Raw genomic sequence first — 26560 nt, 5'->3', positions numbered from 1 at the left:
TCATTTACAAGTCAATTTATTGAAAACATACATCATTTAAGGTCTATGTGAAATTGCGATTATATTTTAGCGTGTGTGAGGCCAGTCAGTGTTCTGAGTCTCGGTGGCAGCGCTGCGTTGGCGTCTCCATGCCAACGGGGGGAAGTGGTGAGAGGAGGCGGGGTTAGAACACTCAGCGCCACGCTCGGAAGTTTCAGCAGCGACCATAACTCCTCCCCTCTGGTCACTACGGCGACAACGTCCTCCTCACTGCCACACCAGGAGACTGCTCCGTTACGAAGCTTAGAGAGGAACAGAGAAACCCTACACACACACACACACACACACACACACACACACACACACACACACACACACACACACACACACACACACACACACACACACACACACACACACACACAGAGTAAGGAACGGCTGTAGTGTGTGTAATTGTGTGACTGTAGCATGTAGGACAGCAGTGAGCCTGTAGGACAGCAGTGAGCCTGGAGGACAGCAGTGAGGGACAGCTGTGAGGGACAGCAGTGAGCCTATAGGACTGCAGTGAGCCTGTAGGACAGCAGCGAGCCTGTAGGACAGCAGCGAGCCTGTAGGACAGCAGTGAGCCTGTAGGACAGCAGTGAGCCTGTAGGACAGCAGTGAGCCTGTAGGACAGCAGTGAGCCTGTAGGACAGCAGAGAGCCTGTAGGACAGCAGTGAGGGACAGCAGTGAGCCTGTAGGACAGCAGTGAGGTGTGGGGGCTGTGCTTTGGCAAAGTGGGTGGGGTTATATCCTGCCTGTTTGGCCCTAGCGAGCCTGTAGGACAGCAGCGAGCCTGTAGGACAGCAGTGAGGGACAGCAGTGAGCCTGTAGGACAGCAGTGAGCCTGTAGGACAGCAGTGAGCCTGTAGGACAGCAGCGAGCCTGTAGGACAGCAGCGAGCCTGTAGGACAGCAGTGAGGGACAGCAGTGAGCCTGTAGGACAGCAGTGAGCCTGTAGGACAGCAGTGAGCCTGTAGGACAGCAGAGAGCCTGTAGGACAGCAGTGAGGGACAGCAGTGAGCCTGTAGGACAGCAGTGAGGTGTGGGGGCTGTGCTTTGGCAAAGTGGGTGGGGTTATATCCTGCCTGTTTGGCCCTGTCCGGGGGTATCATCGGATGGGGCCACAGTGTCTTCTGATCCCTCCTGTCTCAGCCTCCAGTATTTATGCTGCAGTAGTTTATGTGCCGGGGGGCTAGGGTCAGTCTGTTACATCTGGAGTATTCTCTTGTCTTATCCGGTGTCCTGTGTGAATTTAAATATGCTCTCTCTAATTCTCTCTTCCTTTCTTTCTCTCGGAGGACCTGAGCCCTAGGACCATGCCTCGGGACTACCTGGCATGATGACTCCTTGCTGTCCCCAGTCCACCTGGCCATGCTGCTGCTCCAGTTTCAACTGTTCTGCCTGCGGCTACGGAACCCTGACCTGTTCACCGGACGTGCTTGTTGCACCCTCGACAACTACAATGATTATTATTATTTGACCATGCTGGTCATTTATGAACATTTTAACATCTTGACCATGTTCTGTTATAATATCCACCCGGCACAGCCAGAAGAGGACTGGCCACCCCTCATAGCCTGGTTCCTCTCTAGGTTTCTTCCTAGGTTTTTGGCCTTTCTAGGGAGTTTTTCCTAGGGAGTTTTTCCTAGCCACCGTGCCTCTTTCACATGCATTGCTTGCTGTTTGGGGTTTTAGGCTGGGTTTCTGTACAGCACTTTGAGATTTCAGCTGATATACGAAGGGCTATATAAATACATTTGATTTGAATTTTGATTTGAGGGACAGCAGTGAGGGACAGCAGTGAGCCTATAGGACTGCAGTGAGCCTGTAGGACAGCAGTGAGCCTGTAGGACAGCAGAGAGGGACAGCAGTGAGCCTGTAGGACAGCAGTGAGCCTGTTAGATAGCAGTGAGCCTGTAGGACAGCAGAGAGGGACAGCAGTGAGCCTGTTGGACAGCAGTGAGCCTGTAGGACAGCAGTGAGCCTGTTAGATAGCAGTGAGCATGTAGGACAGCAGTGAGGGACAGCAGTGAGCCTGTAGGACAGCAGTGAGCCTGTTAGACAGCAGTGAGCCTGTAGGACAGCAGAGAGGGACAGCAGTGAGCCTGTTGGACAGCAGTGAGCCTGTAGGACAGCAGTGAGCCTGTAGGACAGCAGTGAGCCTGGAGGACAGCAGTGAGCCTGGAGGACAGCAGTGAGCCTGGAGGACAGCAGTGAGCCTGTAGGACAGCAGTGAGCCTGTAGGACAGCAGTGAGCCTGTAGGACAGCAGTGAGCCTGTAGGACAGCAATGAGCCTGTTAGACAGCAGTGAGCCTGTTAGACAGCAGTGAGCCTGTAGGACAGCAGTGAGCCTGTAGGACAGCAGTGAGCCTGTAGGACAGCAATGAGCCTGTAGGACAGCAATGAGCCTGTAGGACAGCAGTGAGGGACAGCAGTGAGCCTGTAGGACAGCAATGAGCCTGTAGGACAGCAATGAGCCTGTTAGACAGCAGTGAGCCTGTAGGACAGCAGTGAGCCTGTAGGACAGCAGTGAGGGACAGCAGTGAGCCTGTAGGACAGCAATGAGCCTGTAGGACAGCAATGAGCCTGTTAGACAGCAGTGAGCCTGTAGGACAGCAGTGAGGGACAGCAGTGAGCCTGTAGGACAGCAGTGAGGGACAGCAGTGAGGGACAGCAGTGAGCCTGTTAGACAGCAGTGAGCCTGTAGGACAGCAGTGAGGGACAGCAGTGAGCCTGTAGGACAGCAGTGAGCCTATAGGACAGCAGTGAGGGACAGCAGTGAGCCTGTAGGACAGCAGTGAGGGACAGCAGTGAGCCTGTAGGACAGCAGTGAGCCTGTAGGACAGCAGTGAGCCTGTAGGACAGCAGTGAGGGACAGCAGTGAGCCTGTTGGACAGCAGTGAGCCTGTAGGACAGCAGTGAGCCTGTAGGACAGCAGTGAGCTTGTTAGACAGCAGTGAGCCTGTTAGACAGCAGTGAGCCTGTTAGACAGCAGTGAGCCTGTAGGACAGCAGTGAGGGACAGCAGTGAGCCTGTTAGACAGCAGTGAGCCTGTAGGACAGCAGTGAGGGACAGCAGTGAGCCTGTTGGACAGCAGTGAGGGACAGCTGTGAGGGACAGCAGTGAGCCTGTAGGACAGCAGTGAGCCTGTAGGACAGCAGTGAGGGACAGCAGTGAGCCTGTAGGACAGCAGTGAGCCTGTTGGACAGCAGTGAGGGACAGCAGTGAGCCTGTAGGACAGCAGGGAACAGGAAGCCCATTGTGTGTGTGTGTGTGTGTGTGTGTGTGTGTGTGTGTGTGTGTGTGTGTGTGTGTGTTACCTGGGTATGAGGTCATGGGAACGGGAAGCCAGTTTAGCGAGCGCGCTCAGTAAGGAGGTAACCACCCTGGGGGAGGGGCTTCCAGAGGAAGTGATCTCGAAGAGGACTGCCTCCAATGTCTCGAAACAGGAAGTAACCAGATCCACAGAACACCGAGAGTCAAATGACACCGACAGGTACTCATCGAGTACCCACACCTACACACACACAGATACACAGATACACAGATACACAGATACACACACAGAGAGACACACAGAGACACAGATACACACAGAGACACACACACACACACAGTTAACAAGATAGACACACACTCAGTCTCGATCTGTCACCATGTGTCTCTAAAGGTTTCTCTCTCACTTTGTTTATAATATAGTATAGTGTGTATATTATAGTGTATATTATAGTATATAGTTCTCACCACATGTGTGTATATTATAGTATATAGTTCTCACCACGTGTGTATATTATAGTATATAGTATATATTATAGTATATAGTTCTCACCACGTGTGTATATTATAGTATAGTATATAGTATAGTATATATTATAGTATATAGTGTATATTATAGTATATAGTATATATTACTGTATATAATATAGTATATAGTGTATGTTATAGTATATAGTATATATTATAGTATATAGTGTATATTATAGTATATAGTATATATCATAGTTTAGTGTATATTAAAGTATATAGTGTATATTATAGTATATAGTATATATTATAGTATATATTATAGTACATACTGTATATTATAGTATATAGTATATATTATAGTATATAGTGTATATTATAGTATATATTATAGTATATAGTTCTCACCATGTGTGTATATTATAGTATATAGTATATATTATTGTATATAGTGTATATTATAGTATATATTATAGTATATAGTATATAGTTCTCACCACATGTGTGTATATATTATAGTATATAGTATATAGTGTATATTATAGTATATATTATAGTATACATTAAATAGTTCTCACCACATGTGTGTATATTATAGTATATAGTATATATTATAGTATATAGTATATATTATAGTATATACTATATATTGTAGTATATAGTTCTCACCACATGTGTGTATATTATAGTATATATTATAGTATATAGTATATATTATAGTATATAGTATATATTATAGTATATATTATAGTATATAGTATATATTATAGTATATATTATAGTATATAGTTCTCACCACATGTGTATATTATAGTATATAGTATATATTATAGTATATATTATAGTATATAGTATATATTATAGTATATAGTATATATTGTAGTATATAGTTCTCACCACATGTGTGTATATTATAGTTTATATTATAGTATATATTATAGTATATATTATAGTGTATAGTTCTCACCACATGTGTGTACAGGTCTTCTTTGCTGTTGATGTTAGTGGTGGTTCCAGCAAACTCTAGCAGCTCCCGTGATTGGTCAACAACCAGAGAGGGGTGGAGCTTACACAGCTTCAACAAGTGGTGGCTAAAAACTCTAGAGAGAGAAACGAGAGAGAGAGGAATGAGAGAGAGAGGAGAGAAACGAGAGAGAGGAGAGAGACGAGAGAGAAACGAGAGAGAAACGAGAGAGGAGAGAAACGAGAGAGAGAAACGAGAGAGAGAGGAGAGAGAAACGAGAGAGAGAGGAGAGAGAAACGAGAGAGAGAGGAGAGAGAAACGAGAGAGAGAGGAGAGAAACGAGAGAGAGAAACAAGAGAGAGGAGAGAAACGAGAGAGAAACGAGAGAAACGAGAGAGGAGAGAAACGAGAGAAACGAGACAGAAACGAGAGAGAAACGAGAGAGAGGAGAGAGAAACGAGAGAGAGAGGAGAGAGAAACGAGAGAGAGAGGAGAGAGAGAGGAGAGAGAAACGAGAGAGAAACGAGAGAGAGAGGAGAGAAACGAGAGAGAGAAACAAGAGAGAGGAGAGAAACGAGAGAGAGAAACGAGAGAGAGAGGAGAGAAACGAGAGAGAAACGAGAGAAACGAGAGAGAGAAACGAGAGAGAGAAACGAGAGAGAAACGAGAGAGAAACGAGAGAGAGAAACGAGAGAGAGAAACGAGAGAGAGAAACGAGAGAGAGACGAGAGAGAGGAGAGAGAAACGAGAGAGAGGAGAGAGAAACGAGAGAGAGAGGAGAGAGAAACGAGAGAGAGAGGAGAGAGAAACGAGAGAGAGAGGAGAGAGAAACGAGAGAGAGAGGAGAGAGAAACGAGAGAGAGGAGAGAGAAACGAGAGAGAGGAGAGAGAAACGAGAGAGAGGAGAGAAACGAGAGAGAGGAGAGAAACGAGAGAGAGGAGAGAAACGAGAGAGAGAGGGAGAGAAACGAGAGAGAGAGGAGAGAAACGAGAGAGAGAGGAGAGAAACGAGAGAGAGAGGAGAGAAACGAGAGAGAGAGGAGAGAGAGGAGAGAGAGAGAGAGAGAGAAAAGAGAGAGAAACGAGAGAGGGAGAGAGAGAGAGAGAGAGGAGAGGAGAGAGGAGAGAGAGGGAAGAGAGAGGGGATATGAGAGAGAGAGCAGAGAGAACGAGAGAGAAGAGGTAGAGAGAGGAGGAGAGAGAGGAGTAGAGAGAGGAGAGAGAGACGAGAGAGAAAGGAGAGAGAGAGGAGAGAAACGAGAGAGAGAGAGGAGAGAAACGAGAGAGAAACGAGAGAGAGAGGAGAGAGAGAAAAGAGAGTTAGTTAACGAGAGAGTGTTAATGAGCAGATGAGCTCCTGAATTGTTCAGCATGTTTTTACCAAAAGATAGACTGAGGGTTGTATAAAAAGGTGGATTATTTTACAAGGACATATACAGGGTGATACCCTCCGCATCATCTACAGGGTGATACCCTCCGCATCATCTACAGGGTGATACCCTCCGCATCATCTACAGGGTGATACCCTCCGCATCAGCTACAGGGTGATACCCTCCGCATCAGCTACAGGGTGATACCCTCCGCATCATCTACAGGGTGATACCCTCCGCATCATCTACAGGGTGATAACCTCATCATCTACAGGGTAATAACCTCCGCATCATCTACAGGGTAATACCCTCCTCATCAGCTACAGGGTAATAACCTCCTCATCATCTACAGGGTAATAACCTCCTCATCATCTACAGGGTAATACCCTCCATCTACAGGGTAATACCCTCCGCATCATCTACAGGGTAATACCCTCCATCTACAGGGTGATACCCTCCATCTACAGGGTGATACCCTCCATCTACAGGGTGATACCCTCCATCTACAGGGTGATACCCTCCATCTACAGGGTGATACCCTCCATCTACAGGGTGATACCCTCCATCTACAGGGTGATACCCTCAGCTCCATCTACAGGGTGATACCCTCAGCATCATCTACAGGGTAATACCCTCCATCTACAGGGTAATACCCTCCATCTACAGGGTAATACCCTCCATCTACAGGGTAATACCCTCCGCATCATCTACAGGGTAATACCCTCCGCATCATCTACAGGGTAATAACCTCCGCATCATCTACAGGGTAATAACCTCCGCATCATCTACAGGGTAATAACCTCCGCATCATCTACAGGGTAATAACCTCCGCATCATCTACAGGGTAATAACCTCCGCATCATCTACAGGGTAATAACCTCCGCATCATCTACAGGGTAATAACCTCCGCATCATCTACAGGGTAATAACCTCCGCATCATCTACAGGGTAATAACCTCCGCATCATCTACAGGGTAATAACCTCCGCATCATCTACAGGGTAATAACCTCCGCATCATCTACAGGGTAATAACCTCCGCATCATCTACAGGGTAATAACCTCCGCATCAGCTACAGGGTAATACCCTCCGCATCAGCTACAGGGTAATACCCTCCGCATCAGCTACAGGGTAATACCCTCCGCATCAGCTACAGGGTAATACCCTCCGCATCAGCTACAGGGTAATACCCTCCGCATCAGCTACAGGGTAATACCCTCCGCATCAGCTACAGGGTAATACCCTCCGCATCAGCTACAGGGTAATACCCTCCGCATCAGCTACAGGGTAATACCCTCCGCATCAGCTACAGGGTAATACCCTCCTCATCAGCTACAGGGTAATACCCTCCTCATCATCTACAGGGTAATACCCTCCGCATCATCTACAGGGTAATACCCTCCGCATCATCTACAGGGTAATAACCTCCATCTACAGGGTGATACCCTCCATCTACAGGGTAATACCCTCCACATCATCTACAGGGTAATACCCTCCACATCATCTACAGGGTAATACCCTCCGCATCATCTACAGGGTAATAACCTCCGCATCATCTACAGGGTAATAACCTCCGCATCATCTACAGGGTAATAACCTCCGCATCATCTACAGGGTAATAACCTCCGCATCATCTACAGGGTAATAACCTCCGCATCATCTACAGGGTAATAACCTCCGCATCATCTACAGGTAATAACCTCCGCATCCATCACAGGGTAATCCCTCCGCATCATCTACAGGGTAATACCCTCCATCTACAGGGTAATACCCTCCATCTACAGGGTAATACCCTCCATCTACAGGGTAATACCCTCCATCTACAGGGTAATACCCTCCATCTACAGGGTATATACCCTCCATCTACAGGGTAATACCCTCCATTACAGGGTAATACCCTCCACATCATCTACAGGGTAATACCCTCCACATCATCTACAGGGTAATACCCTCCACATCATCTCACTAGGGTAATACCCTCCCATCTACAGGGTAATAACCTCCATTACAGGGTAAAACCTCCGCATCATCTACAGGGTAATAACCCCTCCGCATCATCTACAGGGTAATAACCTCCGCATCATCTACAGGGTAATAACCTCCACATCATCTACAGGGTAATAACCTCCGCATCATCTACAGGGTAATAACCTCCGCATCATCTACAGGGTAATAACCTCCGCATCATCTACAGGGTAATAACCTCCGCATCATCTACAGGGTAATAACCTCCGCATCATCTACAGGGTAATACCCTCCGCATCATCTACAGGGTAATACCCTCCGCATCATCTACAGGGTAATACCCTCCATCTACAGGGTAATACCCTCCATCTACAGGGTAATACCCTCCATCTACAGGGTAATACCCTCCATCTACAGGGTAATACCCTCCATCTACAGGGTAATACCCTCCATCTACAGGGTAATAACCTCCATCTACAGGGTAATACCCTCCACATCATCTACAGGGTAATACCCTCCACATCATCTACAGGGTAATACCCTCCTCATCATCTACAGGGTAATACCCTCCATCTACAGGGTAATACCCTCCATCTACAGGGTGATACCCTCCATCTACAGGGTGATACCCTCCATCTACAGGGTGATACCCTCCATCTACAGGGTGATACCCTCCATCTACAGGGTGATACCCTCCATCTACAGGGTGATACCCTCCATCTACAGGGTGATACCCTCCATCTACAGGGTGATACCCTCCATCTACAGGGTGATACCCTCCATCTACAGGGTGATACCCTCCATCTACAGGGTGATACCCTCCATCTACAGGGTGATACCCTCCATCTACAGGGTGATACCCTCCACATCATCTACAGGGTAATACCCTCCATCTACAGGGTGATACCCTCCACATCATCTACAGGGTAATACCCTCCATCTACAGGGTGATACCCTCCATCTACAGGGTAATACCCTCCGCATCATCTACAGGGTAATACCCTCCATCTACAGGGTGATACCCTCCATCTACAGGGTAATACCCTCCATCTACAGGGTAATACCCTCCATCTACAGGGTAATACCCTCCATCTACAGGGTGATACCCTCCACATCATCTACAGGGTAATACCCTCCATCTACAGGGTGATACCCTCCATCTACAGGGTAATACCCTCCATCTACAGGGTAATACCCTCCATCTACAGGGTGATACCCTCCATCTACAGGGTAATACCCTCCATCTACAGGGTAATACCCCTCCATCTACAGGGTAATACCCTCCATCTACAGGGTAATACCCTCCATCTACAGGGTAATACCCTCCATCTACAGGGTAATACCCTCCATCTACAGGGTAATACCCTCCATCTACAGGGTAATAACCTCCATCTACAGGGTAATAACCTCCATCTACAGGGTAATAACCTCCGCATCATCTACAGGGTAATAACCTCCGCATCATCTACAGGGTAATACCCTCCATCTACAGGGTAATACCCTCCGCATCATCTACAGGGTAATACCCTCCGCATCATCTACAGGGTAATACCCTCCATCTACAGGGTAATACCCTCCATCTACAGGGTAATACCCTCCATCTACAGGGTAATACCCTCCATCTACAGGGTAATACCCTCCATCTACAGGGTAATACCCTCAGCATCATCTACAGGGTACTACCCTCCATCTACAGGGTACTACCCTCCATCTACAGGTTAATACCCTCCGCATCATCTACAGGGTAATACCCTCCGCATCATCTACAGGGTAATAACCTCCATCTACAGGGTGATACCCTCCATCTACAGGGTGATACCCTCCATCTACAGGGTAATACCCTCCGCATCATCTACAGGGTAATACCCTCCGCATCATCTACAGGGTAATACCCTCCGCATCATCTACAGGGTAATAACCTCCGCATCATCTACAGGGTAATAACCTCCGCATCATCTACAGGGTAATAACCTCCGCATCATCTACAGGGTAATAACCTCCGCATCATCTACAGGGTAATAACCTCCGCATCATCTACAGGGTAATAACCTCCGCATCATCTACAGGGTAATAACCTCCGCATCATCTACAGGGTAATAACCTCCGCATCATCTACAGGGTAATACCCTCCGCATCATCTACAGGGTAATACCCTCCGCATCATCTACAGGGGTAATACCCCTCCATCTACAGGGTAATACCCTCCATCTACAGGGTAATACCCTCCATCTACAGGGTAATACCCTCCATCTACAGGGTAATACCCTCCATCTACAGGGTAATACCCTCCATCTACAGGGTAATACCCTCCACATCATCTACAGGGTAATACCCTCCATCTACAGGGTAATAACCTCCATCTATAGGGTAATACCCTCCACATCATCTACAGGGTAATAACCTCCGCATCATCTACAGGGTAATAACCTCCGCATCATCTACAGGGTAATAACCTCCGCATCATCTACAGGGTAATAACCTCCGCATCATCTACAGGGTAATAACCTCCGCATCATCTACAGGGTAATACCCTCCGCATCATCTACAGGGTAATAACCTCCGCATCATCTACAGGGTAATACCCTCCGCATCATCTACAGGGTAATACCCTCCGCATCATCTACAGGGGTAATACCCTCCATCTACAGGGTAATACCCTCCATCTACAGGGTAATACCCTCCATCTACAGGGTAATACCCTCCATCTACAGGGTAATACCCTCCATCTACAGGGTAATACCCTCCATCTACAGGGTAATACCCTCCATCTACAGGGTAATACCCTCCATCTACAGGGTAATACCCTCCATCTACAGGGTATACCCTCCATCTACAGGGTGATACCCTCCATCTACAGGGTGATACCCTCCATCTACAGGGTGATACCCTCCATCTACAGGGTGATACCCTCCATCTACAGGGTGATACCCTCCATCTACAGGGTGATACCCTCCATCTACAGGGTGATACCCTCCATCTACAGGGTGATACCCTCCATCTACAGGGTGATACCCTCCATCTACAGGGTGATACCCTCCACATCATCTACAGGGTAATACCCTCCACATCATCTACAGGGTAATACCCTCCATCTACAGGGTGATACCCTCCACATCATCTACAGGGTAATACCCTCCATCTACAGGGTGATACCCTCCATCTACAGGGTAATACCCTCCGCATCATCTACAGGGTAATACCCTCCATCTACAGGGTGATACCCTCCATCTACAGGGTAATACCCTCCATCTACAGGGTAATACCCTCCATCTACAGGGTAATACCCTCCATCTACAGGGTAATACCCTCCATCTACAGGGTAATAACCTCCATCTACAGGGTAATAACCTCCATCTACAGGGTAATAACCTCCGCATCATCTACAGGGTAATACCCTCCATCTACAGGGTAATACCCTCCATCTACAGGGTAATACCCTCCGCATCATCTACAGGGTAATACCCTCCGCATCATCTACAGGGTAATACCCTCCATCTACAGGGTAATACCCTCCATCTACAGGGTAATACCCTCCATCTACAGGGTAATACCCTCCATCTACAGGGTAATACCCTCCATCTACAGGGTAATACCCTCCATCTACAGGGTAATACCCTCAGCATCATCTACAGGGTACTACCCTCCATCTACAGGGTACTACCCTCCATCTACAGGGTAATACCCTCCGCATCATCTACAGGGTAATACCCTCCGCATCATCTACAGGGTAATACCCTCCATCTACAGGGTAATACCCTCCATCTACAGGGTAATACCCTCCATCTACAGGGTAATACCCTCCATCTACAGGGTAATACCCTCCATCTACAGGGTACTGTGAAGAGATCCCCATAGTACATCACCCTTTAGATATTAAAAATGACAAGGCACCGAAAGAGTACAAAGAGAAGCTCCTCATGGACAATCCAGACCAGCCCTTTCTTTAACCAGGTCGGCTAGTTGAGAACAAGTCCTTTATTTAACCAGGTCGGCCAGTTGAGAACAAGTCCTTTCTTTAACCAGGTCGGCTAGTTGAGAACAAGTCCTTTATTTAACCAGGTCGGCCAGTTGAGAACAAGTCCTTTATTTAATCAGGTAGGCCAGTTGAGAACAAGTTCTCATTTACAACTGTGACCTGGCCAAGATAAAGCAAAGCAGTGCGACACAAACAACAACACAGAGTTACACAAACAAACGTACAGTCAATAACACAATAGAAAAATATATATACAGTGTGTGCAAATGAAGTAAGGTTAGGGAAGTAAGGCAATAAATAGGCCATAGTGGCGAAATAATTACAATTTAGAAAATGAACACTGGAGTGATAGATGTGCAGATGATGATGTGTAAGTAGTGATACTGGTGTGCAAAAGAGCAGAAAAGTAAATAAAAACAATATGGGGATGAGGTAGGTAGATTGGATGGGCTATTTACAGATGGACTATGTACAGCTGCAGCGATCGGTTAGCTGCTCAGATAGCTGATGTTTAAAGTTAGTGAGGGAAATATAAGTCTCCAGCTTCAGCGATTTTTGTAGTCTGTTCCAGTCATTGGCAGCAGAGAACTGGAAGGAAAGGCGGCCAAAGGAGGAATTGGCTTTGGGGATGACCAGTGAGATATACCTGCTGGAGAGCGTGCTACGGGTGTTGCTATGGTGACCAGTGAGCTGAGATAAGGCGGAGCTTTACCTAGCATAGACTTATAGATGACCTGGAGCCAGTGGGTTTGGCGACAAATATGTAGCGAGGACCAGACAACGAGAGCATACAGGTCACAGTGGTGGGTAGTATATGGGGCTTTGGTGACAAAACTGAGATATTCTATAAGAGGAACAGGATATGGAGCTAATATTCTATAACAGGAACAGGATATGGAGCTAATATTCTATAAGAGGAACACAATACTATGGAGCTAATATTCTATAAGAGGAACACAATACTATGGAGCTGATATTCTATAAGAGGAACAGGATATGGATCTAATATTCTATAAGAGGAACAGGATATGGATCTAATATTCTATAAGAGGAACACAATACTATGGAGCTAATATTCTATAAGAGGAACAGGATATCGATCTAATATTCTATAAGAGAAACACAATACTATGGAGCTGATATTCTATAAGAGGAACAGGATATGGAGCTAATATTCTATAAGAGGAACAGGATATGGAGCTAATATTCTATAAGAGGAACACAATACTATGGAGCTAATATTCTATAAGAGGAACAGGATATGGATCTAATATTCTATAAGAGGAACAGGATATGGATCTAATATTCTATAAGAGGAACACAATACTATGGAGCTGATATTCTATAAGAGGAACAGGATATGGATCTAATATTCTATAAGAGGAACAGGATATGGAGCTAATATTCTATAAGAGGAACAGGATATGGAGCTAATATTCTATAAGAGGAACACAATACTATGGATCTAATATTCTATAGGAGGAACAGGATATGGAGCTAATATTCTATAAGAGGAACAGGATATGGAGCTAATATTCTATAAGAGGAAACACATACTATGGAGCTAATATTCTATAAGAGGAACACAATACTATGGATCTAATATTCTATAGGAGGAACAGGATATGGAGCTAATATTCTATAAGAGGAACAGGATAAGGAGCTAATATTCTATAAGAGGAACACAATACTATGGAGCTAATATTCTATAAGAGGAACACAATACTATGGAGCTAATATTCTATAAGAGGAACAGGATATGGAGCTAATATTCTATAAGAGGAACAGGATATGGATCTAATATTCTATAAGAGAAACACAATACTATGGAGCTAATATTCTATAAGAGGAACACAATACTATGGAGCTAATATTCTATAAGAGGAACAGGATATGGAGCTAATATTCTATAAGAGGAACAGGATATGGAGCTAATATTCTATAAGAGGAACACAATACTATGGAGCTAATATTCTATAAGAGGAACAGGATATGGATCTAATATTCTATAAGAGGAACAGGATATGGAGCTAATATTCTATAAGAGGAACAGGATATGGAGCTAATATTCTATAAGAGGAACACAATACTATGGAGCTAATATTCTATAACAGGAACAGGATATGGATCTAATATTCTATAACAAGAAGAATAAATTGAGCTAATATTCTATAACAGGAAGAGGAAATGGATCTAATATTCTATAACAGGAAGAGGAAATGGATCTAATATTCTATAACAGGAAGAGGAACTCAAGCAGTAGAACATTGAGATATGAAGACGTTACTTTCGGTCAACGAAGATGTGTTTGTCAGGTATCGTCCTAAAACCAACACTAGACACTATGGAACACAAAGCTTTTACTATCTCATCCTGGAATATACAAGGTCAGAGGTCATCTGCCTTTAGCCTTAAAGAGCAGGAACCCAGACTTCATCAAAGACATTGGAAATACAGACACTTTCATCCTACAAGAAACATGGTACAGAGGAGACGGACCCACTGGTTGTCCTCTAGGTTACAGAGAGCTGGTAGTCCCATTCACCACACTACCAGGTGGTATAGAGGAGACGGACCCACTGGTTGTCCTCTAGGTTACAGAGAGCTGGTAGTCCCATCCACCACACTACCAGGTGGTATAAATGAGATGGACCCACTGGTTGTCCTCTAGGTTACAGAGAGCTGGTAGTCCCATCCACCACACTACCATAGTGAAGGTGTAAACTTGGCAGTAGAAAGCCTAAACAGTCTGACGTTTCAGCTCCCCTATCAAATCTAAACATTTCAAGCAGACAACCTTAGATAATGACAAATGGTTTGATGAAGAATGCAAAAACCTAAGAAAGAAATTGAGAAACCTGTCCAACCAAAAACATAGAGACACAGAAAACCTGAGTCTACGCCTTCACTACGGTGAATCACTAAAACAATACAGAAATACACTACGGAAAAAGAAGGAGCAGCACGTCAGATATCAGCTTAGTACAGCGCCTTCGGAAAGTATTCAGACCCTTGACTTTTTCCACATTTTTGTTACGTTAACAGCCTTATTCTAAAATGGATGAAATTAAACAAATCCTCAGGAATCTACACACCATACCCCATGATGACATCACAATACCCCATGATGACATCACAATACCCCATGATGACATCACAATACCCCATGACGACATCACAATACCCCATGACGACATCACAATACCCCATGATGACATCACAATACCCCATAATGACGTCACAATACCCCATAATCAAATCAAATCAAATTTATATAGCCCTTCGTACATCAGCTGATATCTCAAAGTGCTGTACAGAAACCCAGCCTAAAACCCCAAAGAGCAAGCAATGCATGTGAAAGAAGCACGGTGGCTAGGAAAAACTCCCTAGGAAAAACTCCCTAGAAAGGCCAAAAACCTAGGAAGAAACCTAGAGAGGAACCAGGCTATGAGGGGTGGCCAGTCCTCTTCTGGCTGTGCCGGGTGGAGATTATAACAGAACATGGTCAAGATGTTAAAATGTTCATAGATGACCAGCATGGTCAAATAATAATAATCATAGTAATTGTCGAGGGTGCAACAAGCACGTCCGGTGAACAGGTCAGGGTTCCATAGCCGCAGGCAGAACAGTTGAAACTGTTACAGCCTCATTCTAACATGGATGAAATAAAACAAATCCTCAGCAATCTACACACAATACCCCATAATGACATCACAATACCCATAATGACATCACAATACCCCATAATGACATCACAATACCCCATAATCTACTCATTCCAGTGTTGCCTTATTTTTTAATTGTTTTACTATATTAGTGAAGACGTAGTAACCAAAAAAGTGTTAAACAAATTAAAATATATTTTATATTCTTCAAAGTGGCCCCCCCTTTCTCTCAACCACCTTCATGAAGAATGCTTTTCCAACAATCTTGAAGGAGTTCCCACATATGCTGAGCACTTGGTGGCTGCTTTTCCTTCACTCTGCGGTCCAACTCATCCCAAACCATCTGAATTGGGTTGAGGTCAGGTGATTGTGGAGTCCAGGTCATCTGATCAGTACTCCATCACTCTGCGGTCCAACTCATCCCAAACCATCTGAATTGGGTTGAGGTCAGGTGATTGTGGAGTCCAGGTTATCTGATCAGTACTCCATCACTCTGCGGTCCAACTCATCCCAAACCATCTGAATTGGGTTGAGGTCAGGTGATTGTGGAGTCCAGGTCATCTGATCAATACTCCATCACTCTGCGGTCCAACTCATCCCAAACCATCTGAATTGGGTTGAGGTCAGGTGATTGTGGAGTCCAGGTCATCTGATCAGTACTCCGTCACTCTGCGGTCCAAACCATCTGAATTGGGTTGAGGTCCGGTGATTGTGGCGGCCAGGTCATCTGATCAGTACTCCACCACTCTCCTGTGATGGAGTGGATGGACAAGGCCACCAGACTATTACATTGACCCCCCTCCATTGGTTTTGTACACTGCTGTTACGTTTATTTATTTAATATTTTTAATCGCAGGCCCCCGTCCCGGCAGGAGGCCTTTTGGGAGGCCGTCATTGTAAATAATTATTTGTTCTTACTGGACTTGCCCAGTTAATTAAAGGATAAATAAAAAATACATACTCGCTGTTATTATCTATGCAGTCACTTCACCCCTACCTACATGTCCACATTACCTCAACTAACCTGTACCCTTCACCCCTACCTACATGTACACATTACCTCAACTAACCTGTACCCTTTACCCCTACCTACATGTATACATTACCTCAACTAACCTGTACCCTTCACCCCTACCTACATGTACACATTACCTCAACTAACCTGTACCCTTTACCCCTACCTACATGTATACATTACCTCAACTAACCTGTACCCTTCACCCCTACCTACATGTACACATTACCTCGACTAACCTGTAGCCTTCACCCCTACCTACATGTACACATTTTCTCAGTGTGTGTGTACTAACCGGTGTACCAGTGTGTGTGTACTAACCGGTGTACCAGCGTGTGTACTAACCGGTGTACCAGCGTGTGTACTAACCGGTGTACCAGTGTGTGTGTACTAACCGGTGTACCAGTGTGTGTGTACTAACCGGTGTAACCAGTTGTGTGTACTAACCGGTGTACCAGTGTGTGTGTACTAACCGGTGTACCAGTGTGGTGTACTAACGGTGTCCTAGGTGTGAGGTGTACTAACCGTGTTCTACCAGTGTGTGTGTACTAACCGGTGTACCAGTGTGTGGTACTAACCGGTGTACCAGTGTGTGTGTACTAACCGGTGTACCAGTGTGTGTGTACTAACCGGTGTACCAGTGTGTGTGTACTAACCGGTGTACCAGTGTGTGTGTACTAACCGGTGTACCAGTGTGTGTGTACTAACCGGTGTACCATATGTGTGGTACTAACCGGTGTACCAGTGTGTTGACTAACCGGTGTACCAGTGTGTGTGTACTAACCGGTGTACCAGTTGTGTGTGTACTAACCGGTGTACCAGTGTGTGTTGTATAACCGGTGTACCAGTGTGTGTGTACTAACCGGTGTACCAGTGTGTGTGTACTAACCGTGTAAACCAGTGTGTGTGTACTAACCGGTGTACCAGTGGGTGTTACAACCGTGTACCAGTGTGTGTGTACTACCGGTGTACCAGTGTTGTGTACTAACCGTGTACCAGTGTGTGTGTACTACCGGTGTACCATGGTGGTGACTAACCGGTGTACCAGTGTGTGTGTACTAACCGGTGTACCAGTGTGTGTGTACTAACCGGTGTACCAGTGTGTGTGTACTACCGGTGTACCAGTGTGTGTACTAACCGTGTACCATTGTGTGTACTAACCGGTGTACCAGTGTGTGTGTACTACCGGTGTAACCAGTTGTGTGTACTAACCGGGTAACCGTGGTGTTGACTCAACCGGTGTACCAAGTGGTGTGTGTACGAAACCGGTGTACCAGTGTGTGTGTACTAACCGGTGTACAGTGTGTGTGTACTAACCGGTGTACCAGTGTGTGTGTACTAACCGGTGTACCATGTGTGTGTACTAACCGGTGTACCAGTGTGTGTGTACTAACCGGTGTACCAGTGTGTTGTGTACTAACCGGTGTACCAGTGTGTGTGTACTAACCGTGTGTACCAGTGTGTGTCTAACCGGTGTACCAGTGTGTGTGTATTAACCGGTGTACCATGTGTGTATTAACCGGTGTACCAGTGTGTGTATTAACCGTGTACCATGGTGTGTATTAACCGTGTACCAGTGTGTGTATTAACCGGTGTACCAGTGTGTATTAACCGTGTACCAGTGTGTATTAACCGGTGTACCAGTGTGTGTACTAACCGGTGTACCAGTGTGTGTATTAACCGGTGTACCAGTGTGTGTATTAACCGGTGTACCAGTGTGTGTACTAACCGGTGTACCAGTGTGTGTATTGACCGGTGTACCAGTGTGTGTACTAACCGGTGTACCAGTGTGTGTACTGACCAGTGTACCAGTGTGTGTACTAACCGGTGTACCAGTGTGTGTACTAACCGGTGTACCAGTGTGTGTGTGTATTGACCGGTGTACCAGTGTGTGTATTAACCGGTGTACCAGTGTGTGTACTAACCGGTGTACCAGTGTGTGTACTAACCGGTGTACCAGTGTGTGTACTAACCGGTGTACCAGTGTGTGTGTACTAACCGGTGTACCAGTGTGTGTGTATTGACCCGGTATTGACCAGTGTGTACTAACCGGTGTACCAGTGTGTGTGTGTGTGTATTGACCGGTGTACCAGTGGTGTGTGTACTAACCGGTGTACCAGTGTGTGTACTAACCGGTGTACCAGTGTGTGTACTAACCGGTGTACCAGTGTGTGTACTAACCGGTGTACCAGTGTGTGTGTATTGACCCGGTATTGACCAGTGTGGACTAACCGGTGTATCTCTGCAGTGTATCTGGGGATGTTCAGCAACAGGCTGCTTCTCTCCAGCAGCACCAACACCAGCTGGGCCAGCAGCCTCTCATCTGATACCTACACACACACAGTTACCACGGTAACACACACACACACACACACACACACACACACACAGTACTTATATACACAAAATGCATGTTTTATCTCTGACTTATTCTGGTTGCAGCCTTGTGTGGGTGTGTGTGTGGTGTGTGTGTGTGTGTGTGTGTGTGTGTGTGTGTGTGTGTGTGTGTGTGTGTGTGTTACCGTGGTAACTGTGTTGAAGTAGACGTGCAGCAGCACTGGAACACTTTGAGCTGATTGGATGACTCTGGACCAATCAGCTGCCTCCATCAGCAGGTCATGGAGTACGCTCAGTCTGTCCATGGTATCACCTGGGGAGAAATACAGTAATGTTACTGTAGTGGTATTACAGTAGTGGTATCATAGTATTACAGTAGTGGTATTACAGTAGGTATATATTACAGTAGGTGTTTCACAGTAGTACAGTAGTGGTATTATAGTATTACAGTAGTGGTATTATAGTATTACAGTAGTGGTATTATAGTATTACAGTAGTGGTATTATAGTATTACAGTAGTAGTGGTATTACAGTAGTAGTGGTATTACAGTATTACAGTAGTAGTGATGGTATTACAGTAGTATTAGTAGTATTACCAGACCCTGCCTCCCCTCAACAGGAACAGGAAGAGGCCTCTATGGGCGGGGCTTCAACACAGTTACCATGGTAACACAAACACTAGTAATATTACAGTAGTGGTATTGTAGTATTACAGTAGTAGTGGTATAACAGTAGTATCAGTAGTAGTGGTATTACAGTAGTAGTGGTATTACAGTATTACAGTAGTATCAGTAGTATTACCAGACCCTGCCTCCCCTATCAACAGGAACAGGCCTCTATGGGCGGGGCTTCAACAGTTACCATGGTAACACAAACACTAGTAATATTACAGTAGTGGTATTATAGTATTACAGTAGTAGTGGTATAACAGTATTGGTATTATAGTAGTACAGTAGTAGTGATGGTATTACAGTATTATAGTAGTGGTATTACAGTATTGGTATTATAGTAGTACAGTAGTAGTGATGGTATTACAGTATTATAGTAGTGGTATTACAGTATTGGTATTATAGTAGTACAGTAGTAATGATGGTATTACAGTAGTATCAGTAGTATCAGTAGTATTACCAGACCCTGCCTCCCCTCTCAACAGGAACAGGAAGAGGCCTCTATGGGCAGGGCTTCAACACAGTTACCATGGTAACACAAACACTAGTAATATTACAGTAGTGGTATTACAGTATTACAGGAGTAGTGGTATTATAGTATTGGTATTATAGTAGTACAGTAGTAGTGGTATTACAGTAGTATCAGTAGTATTACCAGACCCTGCCTCCCCTCTCAACAGGAACAGGAAGAGGCCTCTATGGTGCAGTATTACAGTAGTATCAGTAGTAGTGGTATTACAGTATTGGTATTATAGTAGTACAGTAGTAGTGGTATTACAGTATTATAGTAGTGGTATTACAGTATTGGTATTATAGTAGTACAGTAGTAGTGGCATTACAGTAGTATCAGTAGTATCAGTAGTATTACCAGACCCTGCCTCCCCTCTCAACAGGAACAGGAAGAGGCCTCTATGGGCGGGGCTTCGGAAAGCTTCCAGCGATGACAGACCACGGCCCCCTGGCTCAGACACAGGGAAGCAAGCAGACCTGACGGGCACAGATCACTGTGTTACATGTGTATTCTGCACTGCTCTGATGTTTCCCTGAAATGCTTCTAGGAACATTGTGAATGTTATTGATTGATTTGTTATTACGCCATCTTACAGAGATAACTTAGAATACACTACGTATTTACTGTGTGTACAGTTGAAGTCGGAAGTTTACATCCACTTAGGTTGGAGTCATTAAAACTCGTTTTTCAACCACTCCACTAATGTCTTGTTAACAAACTATAGTTTTGGCAAGTCGGTTAGGACATCTACTTTGTGCATGACACAAATCATTTTTCCAACAATTGTTTACAGACAGATTATTTCACTTATAATTCACTGTATCACAATTCCAGTGGGTCAGGAGTTTATATACACCAAGTTGACTGTGCCTTTAAACAGCTTGGAAAATTCCAGAAAATGTTGTCATGGCTTTAGAAGCTTCTGATAGGCTAATTGACATCATTAGAGTTAATTGGAGGTGTACCTGTGGATGTATTTCAAGGCCTACCTTCAAGTTAAACAATTTAAAGGCAATACTACCAAATACTAATTGAGTGTATGTAAACTTCTGACCCAGTGGGAATGTTATGAAAGAAATAAAAGCTGAAATAAATAATTCTCTCTACTATTATTCTGACATTTCACATTCTTAAAATAAAGTGGTGATCCTAACTGACCTAAGACAGGGACTCTTTACTAGGATTAAATGTCAGGAATTGTGAAAAAAGTGAGTTGAAATGTATTTGGCGAAGGTGTATGTAAACTTCAGAGTTCAGCTGTGTCTGTACGTGTGTGTCTGTACGTGTGTGTGTGTGTGTACCTGAGCTGTAGGGTGAGCGCAGCAGTGAGACAGGGCAAGTCCAGTAGAGAGTGTAGCAGCTCCACTGCAGTCCCAGCCGTGATCAGAGAGGGCAGCACATCCACATAGTCAGATACCAGGCCTGGACTGTCCCACGCTAGGAACTACAGCACATCCACATAGTCAGATACCAGGCCTGGACTGTCCCCACGCTAGGAACTACAACACATCCACATAGTCAGATACCAGGCCTGGACTGTCCCCACGCTAGGAACTACAACACATCCACATAGTCAGATACCAGGCCTGGACTGTCCCACGCTAGGAACTACAACACATAGTCAATACCAGGCCTGGACTGTCCCACACTAGGAACTACAACACATCCACATAGTCAGATACCAGGCCTGGACTGTCCCACGCTAGGAACTACAACACATCCACATAGTCAGATACCAGGCCTGGACTGTCCCCACGCTAGGAACTACAACACATCCACATAGTCAGATACCAGGCCTGGACTGTCCCACGCTAGGAACTACAACACATAGTCAGATACCAGGCCTGGACTGTCCCACACTAGGAACTACAAACACATCCACATAGTCAGATACCAGGCCTGGACTGTCCCCACGCTAGGAACTACAACACATTTTTATTTTTTTATTTATTTCACCTTTATTTAACCAGGTAGGCAAGTTGAGAACAAGTTCTCATTTACAATTGCGACCTGGCCAGATAAAGCAAAGCAGTTCGACAACATACAAAAACACAGAGTTACACATGGAGTAAAACAACATACAATCAATGATGCAGTAGAAAAAAAATAAGACTATATACAATGTGAGCAAATGATGTGAGATAATGGAGGTAAAGGCAAAAAAAATGCCACGCTAGTCAGATACCAGGCCTGGGACTGTCCCACGCTAGGAACTACAACACATCCACATAGTCAGATACCAGGCCTGGACTGTCCCACGCTAGAACTACAACACATCCACATAGTCAGATACCAGGCCTGGACTGTCCCACGCTAGGAACTACAACACATAGTCAGATACCAGGCCTGGACTGTCCCACGCTAGGAACTACAACACATAGTCAGATACCAGGCCTGGACTGACCCCACGCTAGGAACTACAACACATAGTCAGATACCAGGCCTGGACTGTCCCCACGCTAGGAACTACAGCACATCCACATAGTCAGATACCAGGCCTGGACTGTCCCACGCTAGGAACTACAACACATCCACATAGTCAGATACCAGGCCTGGACTGTCCCACGCTAGGAACTACAACACATAGTCAGATACCAGGCCTGGACTGTCCCCACGCTAGGAACTACAACACATCCACATAGTCAGATACCAGGCCTGGACTGTCCCACTCTAGGAACTACAACACATCCACATAGTCAGATACCAGGCCTGGACTGTCCCCACGCTAGGAACTACAACACATAGTCAGATACCAGGCCTGGACTGTCCCCACGCTAGGAACTACAACACATCCACATAGTCAGATACCAGGCCTGGACTGTCCCACGCTAGGAACTACAACACATCCACATAGTCAGATACCAGGCCTGGACTGTTCCACGCTAGGAACTACAACACATAGTCAGATACCAGGCCTGGACTGTCCCACGCTAGGAACTACAACACATAGTCAGATACCAGGCCTGGACTGTCCCACGCTAGGAACTACAACACATCCACATAGTCAGATACCAGCCCTGGACTGTCCCACGCTAGGAACTACAACACATCCACATAGTCAGATACCAGGCCTGGACTGTCCCCACGCTAGGAACTACAACACATAGTCAGATACCAGGCCTGGACTGTCCCCACGCTAGGAACTACAACACATAGTCAGATACCAGGGCTGGACTGTCCCCACGCTAGGAACTACAGCACATCCACATAGTCAGATACCAGCCCTGGACTGTCCCACACTAGGAACTACAACACATCCACATAGTCAGATACCAGGCCTGGACTGTCCCACGCTAGGAACTACAACACATAGTCAGATACCAGGCCTGGACTGTCCCACGCTAGGAACTACAACACATCCACATAGTCAGATACCAGGCCTGGACTGTCCCACGCTAGGAACTACAACACATCCACATAGTCAGATACCAGGCCTGGACTGTCCCACGCTAGGAACTACAACACATCCACATAGTCAGATACCAGGCCTGGACTGTCCCACGCTAGGAACTACAACACATCCACATAGTCAGATACCAGGCCTGGACTGTCCCACGCTAGGAACTACAACACATAGTCAGATACCAGGCCTGGACTGTCCCACGCTAGGAACTACAACACATAGTCAGATACCAGGCCTGGACTGTCCCACGCTAGGAACTACAACACATCCACATAGTCAGATACCAGGCCTGGACTGTCCCACGCTAGGAACTACAGCACATAGTCAGATACCAGGCCTGGACTGTCCCCACGCTAGGAACTACAACACATCCACATAGTCAGATACCAGGCCTGGACTGTCCCACGCTAGGAACTACAACACATCCACATAGTCAGATACCAGGCCTGGACTGTCCCACGCTAGGAACTACAACACATAGTCAGATACCAGGGAAGTAGTGGGTCCACAGTGTTATAAAGGGGGCGGGGCGTTACCTTGAGCAGGTTAGGGAAGTAGTGGGAGTACAGCGGTACGGAGGAGTGTAGCTGCAGCTGATTGGCTCTGATGAACGACAGCGTCTCGTGGGCCAGATAGGGGTCGTTGAAACACTCGGCCGGGAGAACTCCGAACACACACCTCCACACACACTCACTGTCCACCGCTGCAGCCTCGCCTACACACACACACACACAGAGAGACAGAGACACACACACACACCACACACACACCACACACACACACACAGTAAGTACACACTAACTCTATCCTTCACACGTTGACACACACACACAGTAAGTACACACTAACTGTATCCTCCACACACCCCCCCCCCCCCCCACCGTGGTTCAGGTAGAACTGAGCGATGGGCAGGAGGACTCGGCTGCAGGACAGGTCAGAGTTCAGACGGCCGAACAGCGACTTCACACACGGGAACGCACGATACACACAACCAGCGTCCTCTACACACACACCGTCCAGGATACACACGGCCTCCACCAGGCACTGAGACACACACACACACACACAGAGAGGATTGTAGGGGACAGGGTTACTACAGCAGTATGACTGTATGGTGTGTGATTGACAGGGTTACTACAGCAGTATGACTGTATGGTGTGTGATTGTAGGGGACAGGGTTACTACAGCAGTATGACTGTATGGTGTGTGATTGTAGGGGACAGGGTTACTACAGCAGTATGACTGTATGGCGTGTGATTGTAGGGGACAGGGTTACTACAGCAGTATGACTGTATGGCGTGTGATTGTAGGGGACAGGGTTACTACAGCAGTATGACTGTATGGCGTGTGATTGTAGGGGACAGGGTTACTACAGCAGTATGACTGTATGGTGTGTGATTGTAGGGGACAGGGTTACTACAGCAGTATGACTGTATGGTGTGTGATTGTAGGGGACAGGGTTACTACAGCAGTATGACTGTATGGTGTGTGATTGTAGGGGACAGGGTTACTACAGCAGTATGACTGTATGGTGTGTGATTGACAGGGTTTCTACAGCAGTAGGACTGTATGGTGTGTGATTGACAGGGTTACTACAGCAGTATGACTGTATGGTGTGTGATTGACAGGGTTACTACAGCAGTATGACTGTATGGTGTGTGATTGTAGGGGACAGGGTTTCTACAGCAGTATGACTCACTGCTTTCTGGAGCTCTGTGTCTGTTCTCTTCAGCGCCTCTGAAACAGAAGAAAACAGTCTTTACAACACAGGGACACATTGGGATTTCCAAACATACTGCGGTCACTCTGGTCTATGAGGCAGTAGTGTAGGGGTTAGGGTGTAGGGTACATACTGCGGTCACTCTGTTCTATGAGGCAGTAGTGTAGGGGTTAGGGCACATACTGCGGTCACTCTGTTCTACAAGGCAGTAGTGTAGGGGTTAGGGTGTAGGGTACATACTGCGGTCACTCTGTTCTATGAGGCAGTAGTGTAGGGATTAGGGTGTAGGGTACATACTGCGGTCACTCTGTTCTATGAGGCAGTAGTGTAGGGGTTAGGGTGTAGGGTACATACTGCGGTCACTCTGTTCTACGAGGCAGTAGTGTAGGGGTTAGGGTGTAGGGTACATACTGCGGTCACTCTGTTCTATGAGGCGTTGGCAGTACTCGAAACTCTTCTCTCTCAGACGTTCTTTAGGAGGAAGGAGTCTGCTGGAGGAGGAGGTGGCTGAAACCATGGAAACCACAGAGCCGTCCACCTCCGACCTGTCATCTGGGGCCACAGAGAGGTCAAGGGTTAAAGGTCAGGGACGGACTGGACTGACCAGTTAAAGCAACACACTGTAAAATGAGCATAACACCAATGAAACAAATCCATGACATGATTACATGCAAATAGTTGATTTGAAGAGACAGGTAGGCTGAAGGTCTGAGCCATCTAATAGACAGTCAGCCAGCCAGTAGTCAGCCAATCAGTCAGCAAGCCAGTCAGCTAGACTGCCAGTCAGCCAGCCAGTCAGTCAGCTAGCCAGCCAGTCAGTCAGCTACCCAGTCAATCAGCTAGACAGTCAGTCAGCCAGTCAGCTAGCCAGTCAGTCAGCCAGTCAGCAAGCCAGTCAGTCAGCTAGTCAGCTAGCCAGCCAGTCAGCTAGCCAGCCAGTCAGCTAGCCAGCCAGCCAGTCAGTCAGCTAGTCAGCCAGTCAGTCAGCTAGCCAGTCAGCTAGTCAGCCAGTCAGCTAGTCAGCCAGTCAGTCAGCTAGTCAGCCAGTCAGCCAGTCAGTCAGCTAGTCAGCCAGTCAGTCAGTCAGCCAGTCAGTCAGCCAGCCAGTCAGTCAGCTAGTCAGCCAGCCAGTCAGCTAGCCAGTCAGCTAGCCATAAGTTAGCTAATCAGCTAGCCAGCCAGTCAGCTAGCCAGTCAGCT

At 46.2% G+C, this 26560-nt stretch overlaps 1 protein-coding gene across 1 annotated transcript; it reads right to left on the bottom strand.

Moving 5' to 3' along the window:
• LOC115183944 (AP-5 complex subunit zeta-1-like) lies at positions 1–25943 on the bottom strand (the record flags this gene model as incomplete). Its single annotated transcript, XM_029744927.1, has 11 exons — positions 1–303; positions 3344–3540; positions 4735–4867; positions 18954–19051; positions 19244–19371; positions 20595–20713; positions 21539–21681; positions 24177–24355; positions 24522–24684; positions 25340–25377; positions 25772–25943. Coding segments are annotated over 11 exons (1614 nt in total), but the record flags the coding sequence as incomplete, so codon positions are not given.
• Between the last annotated feature and the right edge of the window lie 617 nt (positions 25944–26560).

This window comes from Salmo trutta, unplaced genomic scaffold (genome assembly GCF_901001165.1).
Source record: "Salmo trutta unplaced genomic scaffold, fSalTru1.1, whole genome shotgun sequence".
Lineage (NCBI taxonomy): Eukaryota > Metazoa > Chordata > Actinopteri > Salmoniformes > Salmonidae > Salmo > Salmo trutta.
This window is presented reverse-complemented; position numbering and strand designations above follow the sequence as displayed.